Here is a 13,005-nt window from a genome sequence, read left to right as displayed (position 1 = left end):
CAGTCTTTAGTACAAAAAACAACTGTGAACCAGAATGGTATATATAACATGATCACATTAAAAAAAAATCCATCCAATTATAGAAAGCCTTCTCAAAGTGTGTACAACAACTTAACAGTGATTATCTCAAGGAGAGGCAGAGATATTAGGGGACTGGCACTTTCTAACTTCCTGTGTTCTTTCATTTTTCTAAAAGTAAGCACCTATTCCCTTTGTAATTGGGGGGTGGGGAGAAGCTCTTTAAAATAAAAATAGAACTGAGTAAATCATGTATGAAATGATTTCAGATGCAGCTATCAAAATATTAGTTGGCTGATTTATTTTATGTGCCCAAGAACTTTCCTAATTTTCAATAACAGCAGTCATGGTAAGAGTGCAGGCTGATGCCTGGTGCTTCTCTCTACCTGAACTGTAGCCACGCCAACTACCAGTCAGAGGGTGCCTGTTTTATGCAAGCCCTGTCACATCATTATGTCTCAATTTTACAACAACCCTCTAAGGTAGGTGGGTGTTATTAACCCTGCCATGTAGAATAAAAAAGTAGATCTTAGCGTCATTCAACCTGGAACTTGCAGAGCTAGGATTCAAGTCCAAGTGTGCCTATCTGAGAACCCACGGTTTATCTAACATACCATACACTTTCCTCGGTGACTCTGTGAGATTATCTTGCCTCTATATAAGAGTTTGCCCTACAAACTCATACTTATTTAAGATGGCAAACATCCTACCCTTTTACATTTCTGTTTAAGAATTTGAGTGAGGGGCCGGCCTCATGGCTTAGCGGTTAAGTGCGCGCGCTCCGCTACTGGCGGCCCGGGTTCGGATCTCGGGCGCGCACCAACGCACCGCTTGTCAGGCTACACTGAGGCAGCGTCCCACATACAGCAACTAGAAGGATGTGCAACTATGACACACAACTATCTACTGGGGCTTTGGGGAGAAAAAAGGAAAAAAAAGAGGAGGATTAGCAATAGATATTAGCTCAGGGCCAGTCTTCCTCAGCAAAAAGAGGAGGATTAGCATGGATGTTAGCTCAGGGCTGGTCTTTCTCACAAAAAAAAAAAAAAAAAAAGAATTTGAGTGAAAAAAATTATGTTTCTAAAAAGGTAAATGAATAATCTTAAACACTTTATAAAAAGTTCTGCCATAACTATTATGCCCCCAAATTGTTAATTACTTAAACTTCCACATGGCAGGTTAATCTTTTCTAAGCAAAAATCTTTAGGCCAAAAGAAAACCCTAGACTGGACATTAGAAACGGCCAATTATCAATTCTAGGTTAAAGGAACTAACAGAACTAAGGAAAGTGAAATAAAGAGACAAATGAAAGAATCCTAAAGAGGAGTCAGAGGTTACCAAAAGAGAAGTTTTCTCAATGTCCAGAAAACTCAGCTAAAAGAAACAGAGTCAGAGAAACAAGACTGCAAGGCTGAGCTGGGACCCTTTGATCATTTTATCCAAGCCCTTGGCTTAAAGATGAAAAGCCAAAATTGAAAGAGGTGCAATGCTGTGCCTGACGGTCTGCTTCATCGGGATGTGCAACCAGGCAGAGGGCACGTTTCCTTCTAGGGAGCAAAACGAACAGGGCATTTCAGCTTATTCAACAGCACTTTACTAGAGAAAAGAGGAGCAGTCTGACACTCCTAACAGAAAATTTTAATATGCATGTGAAACAATAACATCCTAACGTCCAGAATTACACGGAAGCCAAAATTAGGCTGAGTACAAAACTTGAGAGTGATAAATAAACGAAAAGCAATAGGATATATTGGAGTATATGAGGAAGCCATTTGGGTTAAAACTAATTCAGCCTGACCTTGTTTTTCCAAAAGGGCCTGACGTGGCCTGTTGATCATGCATTGTACATCTGCTCTAAATATTTACTATGTCCCAAAGACAAGAATGATGCCCTTAAAGATAGGGATGTAGCTTCCCCCATATCGTCAATTCTTTAAGGACAAGCATCTCTTCCTGAGACCTAAGGATTAATTACCAACCTGCTGTGCTCACCCTGTGACCACTGACCTGCTGACCATCGACCTGCTGTGCCAGCTAAGCATCTCATCACTACTGTAAAAGGGACATTCCTATCACATGTGATGTATGCTCTTTATTCCAAGATGGTATATAACCACTCTGCACACCCCACTTCTTTGGTGCCCTTCCTTCCTTGGGGAAAGAAGGCCCCGGGCTAGTCCTCAGATCTGGCTCATAATAAACTCACCCAAATTTTGATTTATAGATTGATTATGGATTATTTGCATCAACAAGAGGAAATACTTCCTGTCTGAAGCCCAGCGCTCTTTGTACCACACTGGGAGGGACAGGTGCCTCCAGAACCCCTAGGAGGGCTGGCGAGCCCCCATTCTCCAGCCTCGGGGGAAGGAAGAGGACAGAGGTATAAAGTATTGAAAGTGCCCTTAAAAATCTAACACTCCATGAGTGAGTTTTAAAAAATCACAAACAATTGTATCTCTATAAAAAAATTAATCTGCTAAGTTATACATTTCTGGGCAGTGAGTTTTCGCCTGAGCTTCAACACCTGCCTCTCTCTGGAGCCTTTCATTTGCCCCCCACATTTCTCCTCTCTCCCACCCTCATCTCTGCAGGTATGTGCGGGACCTATGGTTTTCAGAAGCTGCCTCAAGAACTAGTATACATCCATGACAAAGCTATCGCCAGTCTGTAAAGTGCCAAGGCAAGAAGGTTAACAGTGTGAGTCTCCCAGTAAGCTAAATGTGTTCATTTTTTTTTTTTTGGTGAGGAAGATCATCCCTGAGCTAACATCCTATGCCAAGCCTCCTCTTTTATTTTTTTTTTTTGCTGAGGAAGATTGGCCCTGGGCAACATCCGTGCCCATCTTCCTCCACTCCATATGGGATGCCACCACAGCATGGCTTGACAAGCAGTGCGTCGGTGTGCACCTGGGATCCAAACCTGCGGACCCCGGGCTGCCGAAGCGGAGCGCGCGCACTTAAGTGCGGTGCCACCAGGCCGGCCCCCATAAATGTGTTCAATTTTTAAACTTGGAGATCATATCCTTTCTACCAGATGATGGCATTTGTTTTTAAAAATGTGCTTAATTAGTAAAACAAGAATCAGCAGTCCCTAACGTTAAAAACCCTTTTTTTTTTTTTTTTTTTTGGTAGATGAGTCTGTGAAATTCCAAGGATTATGAACAACCTCAGGGAGAGATGACTCAGGCCTCGGGAGGTGGAGCGAGCCACTATAGGTCACTGTAAAACTAAATAAAGAGGCTTCTTTGGCTCTAAATCAGGGTTCCCTGTTCACTTACACCTCACCCTTAGCTTGTCACCACCAGATCCAATTATCTTCTAACGGGGCCCACCAACCCCACTCTGCAAGGGCTCGTCACTCTTCTCATTTAATGAATCAAAGGTAGTGGGAGGCTAAGTGGGCCAAGGTTTCCAGACCACACCTTAACAGGAGTCCATGACTAGAAAAAGGAGTTTGGTAAATCAACTTTCTTCCTTACTCAAGTCTACTTTGTCTATAATGCTTGTAGTATGACAAAGGGGATACTGGAGCATGGTTTCCTGGTAGATGGTATATCCCTCTGGATATTTACAAGTCAAATGGAAGCTGTAACCAGGCTCTGCCAATCTGGGAACCCACAGCCAGTGGGTGAAGGGGGGCACTGCAGGCCAAGTAAATGCCATGTGCAATCTGAGAGCTGAATGTCACCTGTTCCCTTCCTGCTTCCACATTCATTCGCAGCTCAGAGGCCTCAGTTGAGCACACCGCAGATGTAACAAAGGTTACTATATAAGTCTCTTTGCTGTGTATAGACTACTTTGAACCCACTGGGTGTCCCTTCACATTTGGGTTCTGAAAGCTGTAAATGGTCTCAGCACGGAGCAAAAGCTGAGATGCTCAAGCCATTGGGCCAAAGGAAGAATGTGAGGGCCCTGACCACAGAGAGGCAGGCGACCAAAATCCCAGGGGAGGACACACTGCCTCTGCACAGAGGTGAGCTTCTGCAGCTGGCCACAAGTTCACACTGCTAGCAGGCACTGTGACCTTCTCTAAGCCAAGAGCCATCTGAACAGATGCCTGCTACACACCCAAATATCCCTCTGCTCTTCTCACCACTCAGTTACTTTTCCTCATTGCAGGCTGATGGCTGTAGGTGGCTCAGGCAGGATGGCACTGTTCGTTCTCTGTGTTTTAGAATAATTCACACCACCAAATACAGCACTCCCAGCAGGTTATGCAACATTTGTCATCATCTCTTCACTTTGATTTGTTTAACCTCCACCTGTGTTGCTATAGTATTCATGAGACTTTTCCTACTGGCACTTTGAATGTTAATTGTTTTTACGCTTATTGGATATGATGGGGTAAAAGATGTTTGTGGAACCCATCAAAACCAAGAACAAACCCAGCCAATGTGACGGAACGCCAAAGGCCAGGATTGCTCTGTGGGGGGCCAAGCAGGCAGAGGTGAGCACCTCGGTTTTGGTGTGGACCGATGTTTCTAACTGTGAAGGTCTGTCAGTGGACATCCTCAATTTACATCTGAGATCAGACTCTTGGAAGTGCCGAGGACAAGGCCTTGCCATCAGCCCATCTCCTCCAGGACTGTGAGATGATTTTGAAACCAGTGCTAGTTGCCAGCTTGACCTCGTTTACTCAGCAGAAACCTAGGCTGTGAGCCCTAAGAGTCTTAGGTGACAGGTCAGGAACCAGGGGAGGGGGCACTGTAGGGAGAGGTCCAGGCATAGAACCTCTTCTGAATTAACTGGAGCCAAGGCTGAGTCTCCTGAAGTGCGAGGAGGAAACCAAAAACGCTCAGAGGGACTGACTAGGTTCAAGACCCATCAATCAGAAGTTCAACCTGTTTCACTTCCTTGTATACAGTGTTTGACCCTAAGCACAATCTCTCTTGCTTTTTGTCATCACACTTGAGACATGCATATTGCTTTTCAAATAGTCCTGATATAAACTGAAGTTGGACTATGACGTGTGTCCCTGGATAGGAGCCAGAGCTGCACGTGTCCACACACATAGACCCCACAGCCTCAGAGGCAGACTTGACAGTGACGTAACAGGGACCACATCTTCCTCTCCTCTGCATGGGTAACGTCAGTCACGTTCCTGATCCCAAAGGCCATGTCTGAAAGTCGCTGGTAAAGAGACACTGTCTGTAAGAGCGCGCTGTGGCTCTCACGTGAAAGTTCTCACATCAGAGCAACTAACCCCAAGAGAACTGAGAGGCGTGGTTGTTCCCACACACACTCAGCCAGTAGTCCATTTAGAACACTCCCAATGTCACTCATGGGGTTCTGAACAGCAGGCAGGACACAGTACATGTTGTGCTATTAAACCTGAGAAATTGCTCAACAACCTGAAATGCTGCAGGACCAATAATTGGCTCTCTAGCACCAAAAAGGGGAATTTAAAATATTTTTTAAAAGGGGAGGACAGAAAAATCAACAGCCCAAAGCCAGGGATCTAAGTCTTCCCCCAAAATCTGCCTGAAAAACCCCAAGAAATGATTTCTTATAGTAAAAGGCAGAAATTTCAAAATAAGTTAAAATTTTAATCACTTGTTTATGAAGATTTGGTGTCATATTAACAAAAATTTTGTGTTACTGGTCACTATTAAATTGCTTTACAAATGTCTTAAAAAGCATACAAAGTACAAATTTATAATTTAGCATTGATTACATTTAATGTTTGTTGTCCTTCTATTCAATACCCATTTAAACATTGGGTATTAAATCTTGGGAGGGTATCTAATGCCAAATACTACACTCTTTCTAGGTGAAAATCAGATTTGCATTGTATCATTTTTTCTAGGGCAAGTAACTTGCCACAAACTTGAGGAAGAGCACTCTCTCAAAGGTCATGGCAACTTCTTTGGTCCATGTTTAAGTGAATTACTTCAAATATATTTACTTTTTTGTATATTAAGTCACCAGTTTCCAAAAGCTCTGAAATCATTTTCAAACTACATTTTCTAGAGATTCTCAGGAAATTAGATGGGCCACTCCAGGACCACAAGGCTGCACTTGAGGAGACACTGTCCTCGGCCCAGCTGTTCCCAACTCACCGTCGATTCTTGGCACCAACAGAGCTTTCTCAAGCGCGGTGCTATAGACATTTAGGGCTGGAGCAGTCTCTGCTGTGGGAGCTGTCCTGTGCACTGTGTGATGTTTAACAGCATCCCTGGTCTCCACCCACCAGCCGCCAGGAGCATTCTCACCCCCCACCCCACCCCCATGTTGTGACAACCAAAAATGTCTCCAGACATCGCCAAATGGCGCCTGGGGACAATGGTTGAGAACCGCTGGTGTAGACCGACCTCATGCACTGGAAAAATTGGGCTCATGGGTCAGGGAGATCTGGGTTTAAATCTAACTCTGCTACTTACTAGCCAGTTAACCTTGACCAAGTTACCTTGCTTTCTTTATTCCCTGTCCCTTCCCTATAAATCGAGTCATTACACCTCCCTCACAGGGCTGGGTGAAGATGAGAAATATGAAAATATACAAAACGTCTAGTAGGCACCCAGTGACTGTTAATTCCTTCTTTCCTTCCCCTTGCTCTCTGCCACTGCTGTTATTATATCACCACTGTGACCTCAGGATGGATGGTAGAGGGAGTGAAGAAAGGGCGTGTATGCTCTTCATTGTACCGGCGGACTGATTCTAACACTAGAACATGACACACACAGCTACCTTCCTCAGAAGCAACTATCGCAAAGTGTACCTAACAGGAATCGAAGATTACAAACGCATGTCCTACCCCCAAATATTCTTAGAAAACACTCCTAAGCCTTCCACACACTTCGTGATTATTCTATCGCCACTGCTGTAATCATCCTTATCAATGTCCAGGTGGGCCTCAATTTAAGAAAACTGTGTAAAACAATACACTTATTTAACTCCTTAAGGGAACCCATTTGTATTACAAAATGATTCTTCTACAAGCTTTTAGAGAGCTTTCTTAACATATCTAAAACATAATCCTATTTATAAAAGATTGGTTTATAGATAGCTCAGAAACACCAATATAGTAGCTATTAGTCTAAATAAACACAACTATTTTATAAAGTGGGGCAAAGGGGCACTTTTAACCCTATACTTATAAATTAGTGGTGTGTATATCTTTTTGACATTGAGACCTCAAAGTGAGTGCTCAGAAAATTTCAATTAGCTCTTTTTTCTTTTTAACAGCTTTATTGAGGTATAATTTATATACCATAAAGTTCACCCATTTTAAGAGTACAACTTAATGATTTTTAGTAAATTTATGGAGTTGTGCAACCATCACCACAATCCACTTTTAGAACCATTCTAGCACCCCAAATCGATGAGCTCTTAATAGCATTCCTGGGGTGCAGGTAAGTGTTTTTGCATTTCCTGGTCCAAATGAAGAGGGCTGGAGGCATCCATGAGTGACTGAGGACAAGGTGAAGTTAGTCTTCATATCTTCCAAACAAGGTCCACGCCCTAAGTCCGTTCAAGCTAGTGACACTTGGCCCCCACATTGACTACCATGTGAAGTGTGGGTCTGTGGGTCAGGTTGAAAAGATGGAGGGGAAGTCCTCAGCTTCCTCAAGGGAAGAGGGGGTGGTGGCCACGTAAAGACATGGAAGTGGGAATGGCTTGGCGAGTTTCGAATAGAATGGAAAAAAAAAAAAACAGTTAAAGAAGGCAAGCCACTGAAGAAGAATGAGATGGGCTTTTTCTAAGTGAGTTATGGGTTGAAACTAGACGGCTTAGTTCCCAGGCTGCTTCCCACCTGGAGGCCTGTTGCCAGGTGCTTTAGTGGGAAAGGAATGGAAAATCTCCTTAGTATTGAAGTGGAACAATGGAACAATAAATCCCGCCATGCCGTGGGAACTACAATATAGGGCATAATAAAAGTAAATGTTATGGTACTTGACTCTGCCGCCTATAATCTCTCGTTCAATCGGAACAGAGATTCTTCTGTCAGCAAGAGAAAACCGGACAATTTAATTTTCACTTCTGTTCATGCACAGGCCCGTGCTGGAACTCATCCATGTTTTCTATTATGTTACTTGAAATAAAATATGGCCGCGTAGTTTGATACAAACAATATCTCAAACTGACATCAACAATATAGTTTTGGATAAATTGATCTCATTCTAAGTTATCATGGGCTGACAGATGCTGGCAGCTGCCCACCCAAGATCTGAAAAAGCCATGTTCTTCAATTTAATATTGTAATAATTTAAAATTATAGCTTTATTAAGAGGAAACACAGATTTATTTATAGCTAACACTGATGATTTCTAATGGCTTTCAGGGCTGTATTCTGCTATTCACTGCAGCCCAAATTTGGGCAGCTTCAATTGTCTGAATCACTAACAAAACATTCTGGTACAAATAAGTTCTGTTTGATTCAAAGCAATGAACACATGCTACAAAAGCAGAGATACAAAAGCAGCTCTGAAGCGAGCCAGCCCCTCTACAATGTCCTAGTCTCCTTGACCGACCCACCTGCAAAGGGCATTTCCGCATTTGGGTCTAAAGACATTTTGCTTAAAATCCCGTCCTCCCTTGGCCCCTGTGACTTTGTCAGATTCGGCTTTTCTCTTAGACGTGGACTTTGCGCAGGGTTTGGTATTCAGCTGTAGGTTCTTTTTTCTCTTTTCTCATGGTAAGGATTTTGTTTATCTTCCTGACTTTATCACTTCTAAGCAAACAATAATATTAATAATTAAGCATCTCAATCTTTTTGCAGCCCACCAAGAGATTTCACATATTTCTGGAAGACAAGGTGAGGAAGTTGGTAGAGATGTCAGTATTCTTTATGGACAAAGAAGGTGAAGCTCAGAGAGTCTGTGTAAAATACAGAAGGTCACCCAGCCAGGAAGCAGCAGAACCAGCAGCACTCAAAGCCACGTCTGGAGATGCCAGCCCTGCGTTCCTGTCTCCCGGAAGGTCCTAATCTCTACCTGCAATCTCTGCCCGCCTCTCCAGCCTCGGCCCTCCACCTTCAGCCTTCATCCAGCACTGAGACTGGAATGTCCGATCAAATCTCAAAGTCAACATGCTTAAATAAATTCATCATGTTTCCCCCTAAACCAGTTCCTCCTCCAGACATGCTTATTTCTACCCAAGTCATTTTTCCCCCAGTCACCCAACACTAAAATCTCACAACTAACAAATCATTCTCTCCTCCTCCCCACTCCCAAGTCCAATCTGTTACTGAAGCCTAGCAATAATTCTCTTGTATTGCTGCATCCACATCTATCCTTTCTTTCATAATCCTTTTGTGAGCAGCTTAATTCTGGCTCTCTCTTAACTGCCTCTCCCTCAAGCTATCAAATAACTTGACTCTTTGACACCCATCTTTCCTTCATCTCATTGGTCCCACAAAGCTCTATCAGTTACTATCTGAATTTTTAGACCTGATCATGTCACTTCAGTGGCAACCATCAATGGCTCCCACTGCCTACAGAATAAATTACAAATCTGTCCCTCTCAAACTCAATCCAGGCCCGACTTACATTTGCAGGTCAGCCCCCCAGCCCCCAGGCCAGCACAAACCCTCTACTGCAGCTGGGCTGATCCAGGCGCAGTTACCAGCACTCCTCATGTGACTTCCCTGCCTACCTCTGCCCCTACCTAAGCAAATCCAACTTCCAGATCCAGAAAAGTCTGCCCCTCTCCATGGAGGCTGCCCTAATACCCTGGGCAACAAGGAGCATCCCCAACTCTGAGCAGCATTACTTTCTACCACTCAGTCATCATTTAGACAGACTGTTACTTTTCATTTGCTGTCTTAGGGACCCAAACAGACCCAAAGCCCCTGGGAGGCAGGGCCTGTGTGCGAGGACCTTGGTATCCATTCAGCCTTGCACTTGAGTAGTAGGTACTCAAGTATTTAATGGTTGATTACATAGCCGCCAATCATTGTTTCTTGCAATGCAAATAATATACACATTAAATTATTAGCTTGAGGAATTACAGTTTACTGGGATTAACGTCTTCTTGGCAAAATGAGAGTGAATTAGAGCCAGCCCTGATGGCCTAGTGCTTAAAGTTCGGCACTCTCTGCTTTGGTGGCCTGAGTTCAGTTCTAGGGCATGGAACCACACCTCTGGTCTGTCAGTAGCCATGCTGTGGTGGCGGCTCACACAGAACTAGAAGGACCTACAACTAGAATATACAACTGTGTACTGGGGCTTTGGGGAAGAAAAAAAAAAGGAAGACAGGAAGATTGGCAACAGATGTTAGCTCACATTGAATCTTTCCCAGCACACACAAAAAAAATGAGAGTGAATTCAACCTCAGCATCTCTTTCTGAGCTCCCAAATACATACAGCTGGTAGTCAGTTTCCACAGTATGAAAAGCTTCCATAGACTAAGGCCCCTCCATCAATGCCTCCAACATTTCCAAACTAGCTTGTCAGACTGAAAAACATGGGATTCATACTTTGGCGATAGCCACCTTAGTGATTTCTAGACCCAAAGAAAACAAGAGTCAAAGCCAATGCTCTTCGCAAGCAAGGTACGGCTCTGTGTGTTCCAGAGGTGGGAGACCCACAAGACCCTCACTGACACTTCGCCAACCAATCACCCTGCCTTGAAACAGAGCCCGAATGCTAACTGCAGCAGTAGAACTGGAACTTAATCAGGCTCATTCTGATGATTCCTTCTCATTCACTGCCAATCACTGCTCTGCTCTTCCCTGACCCTTAACCAGGTCAAAAGCTACAGCAGGCCAGCGTTTCTATTATTATTGCATCATCTCAAGCTGTCAGAAGCTCTTGGTCATGCTTCCTGACTCGGCTTCTCAAAGGCTGACTGAGGATGTAAAACAGTTTCTGGAAACAGGACAAGTACTTTTGGTGTTTACAGTCACAGTGACACATCCTACCCCCAAGCCTTCACAAGATCAGACCAGAGGCTCCAGGTCAGCAGTTGCAAAGATGCAACTCTATGAGCAGGTTCAGAAGAAAACTGTAGCCACCCAGGTGACGAGAATGCTCATGTTAGGTGCTCTGGTGCCTCTTATAAGGCCTGCCAACTGTCGGACATTTGTTTCTAAATTGAGCAGCCAACGCAAATGACGCTGGAAATTTTCCATGTCAAATCAATCCCTGATAGTGACTGCCAGAGCTTAGGGAAGGGGAGGGGGGCAGGAGGGAGGTGGGTGTGGTTATAAAAGTGCAACACAAGGGATCCTAGTGGTGATGGAACATTCTGTATCCTGACTGTGGTGGTAGATACACAAACCCACACATGTGACAAAATCGCACAGAACTAAATACGCATAAGTACTAGTAAAACTGGGGAATCTGGTGGACTGGATCAACGTCAATATTTGGGTTGTGATCTTGCACTGGACTTTCACAAGATGTCACCATTGAGGGAAACTGGGTAAAGGCAATGTGGATCTCTCTATTATTTCTTACAACTGAATGTGAATCTATAATTATTTCAAAATAAAAAATTTAAGTTAAAAAAGGCATATTCCAAAATGTAGCCCTCTCTATTATGTAGAATATGAGAGAATGCTAACTTATGACCATGACAGGTACAAATAAAAGATGTAAAGCTCAAAAAACATTTAGTCCCTAAATCTCCACTTCGTAGAAGGGCTGTCACCCAAGTCAGACCAACAGTGGCCTCAACCAGCACACACGTGACCTCACACCCACCCACACACACCCCCAAAAGGCCCTCTAGCTTGTTTACCCAGAGACTTCAGCTACCTTCCCATTTATCACATGGTAGTATCTTGACCTTGGAAAAACTCACTCACCTTCTGAAGTAAGTGGCAATTATCACACCAAAGCTCATTTTAAACTCAAAGTAAAAACACTTAGTGCTGTGTCTACAATGAACTCTGCCATTCTGCATTTTCACCCATTCACCTTTTTACACTAAATACATAAAGCACTGGAAAATATGAATATAAATGCTAATGCCCACTTTTACAAAAAGGTTTATACATCATTTCTTTTCATTAGACCTTGCAAGAAATTTCTCCTAAGGCCAGGGAGAGTAAAAATCCCAGGCATTCTATTTTAATGTGGGAACCACTGTCACCTCCCTTGGTTTCGAAATTGTAACACCTAAAACCAATCAAAGGCTGTTAGCCTTTATTTAAATAGTTGGGTTAGTTCTCATCAGGTTGCTTGAAGGGGCAAGCCAAGCTCTGTAGTTCTTTCAAAATTTTGCAAAGAGAAGCAAGAATGCTCTCCTGACTCACCGATGTCATTGCTGCGGTCCGAGAGATCCTTGTCCAGGATGCCGGATATCGAACTGCCCACCAAGTCAATCTTTGGACCGTCACCCCTACATTAAAAACACAAATTCAGGCATTTAATAATTGGTGTGTGTCCTCGTCATTTTGTCAGCTTTCTTGCTGCATACACGTTAAGGAGTGTGCTGTGCGTGGGGCGGGTGGCACTGTCGCCTGTGAGGAAGCCAGTGGGAGCCAACAAACTATCCAACCACATGGGCCTTGGTGCAAACTGGCCGCCAAATTGGATGCCCTCCTCTCCAGCACGCATTTTCAAAGACAGCTATTTTAATAATGACTGTTCAGCAATGCGTCTTCAGCCACAAACCCTCCTGCTGGTACACAGGGTACAACATAGAGCCTGCTCCCAACCCATGGCCAAATAAGCACCAGCAACTGGCACTGGGAGCTTCCCTTTTAAGGAGCAAGGAATTTAGCCAATGCTGGTTGTCAAAGGTCGGCTACTTTTAACCTTGAGAAAAAGGTTTTCTGGCCTGGGGCTGAGGCATCAGCCAGGCTGTTGACAGGCACAAGGTGTAGAGTTGAGATCTGGCAGCTTGAAAGCTGGCGCTGGGGCATATGCCTGTAAAATTAGACAGCTCTTGGGTGGGTGCCCCCATGCCCGTCAGGACACGAGTGACTTCCCTCTGCATTTGGGCTAGGAGCAGCCCTTGAGGACAGGAACAGGCCTCCAAGATGATGAGAGAAACAGCCCACATATGCACAAGCAGAAGGTTTCTCCAAATTCCTCCAAAA

The 13,005-nt window shown here is 44.0% G+C and overlaps 1 protein-coding gene across 3 annotated transcripts in view; it reads right to left on the bottom strand.

Annotated features, from left to right (window-relative positions):
• SH3KBP1 (SH3 domain containing kinase binding protein 1) overlaps positions 1-13,005 on the bottom strand; it is a 326,276-nt gene that overhangs the window by 25,709 nt on the left and 287,562 nt on the right. For all 3 annotated transcript variants that reach the window (XM_087427608.1, XM_087427607.1, XM_004435176.3), the window contains one exon: positions 12,217-12,302. In XM_087427608.1, the coding sequence (XP_087283734.1) occupies positions 12,217-12,302 (86 nt within the window). The remainder of the gene's footprint in view (positions 1-12,216; positions 12,303-13,005) is intronic.

This window comes from Ceratotherium simum, chromosome X (assembly GCF_057802395.1).
Source record: "Ceratotherium simum simum isolate JZ-2026a chromosome X, ASM5780239v1, whole genome shotgun sequence".
NCBI lineage: Eukaryota > Metazoa > Chordata > Mammalia > Perissodactyla > Rhinocerotidae > Ceratotherium > Ceratotherium simum.
Note: the sequence above shows the minus strand (reverse complement) of the source record. Positions and strands in the feature narration are given on the sequence as shown.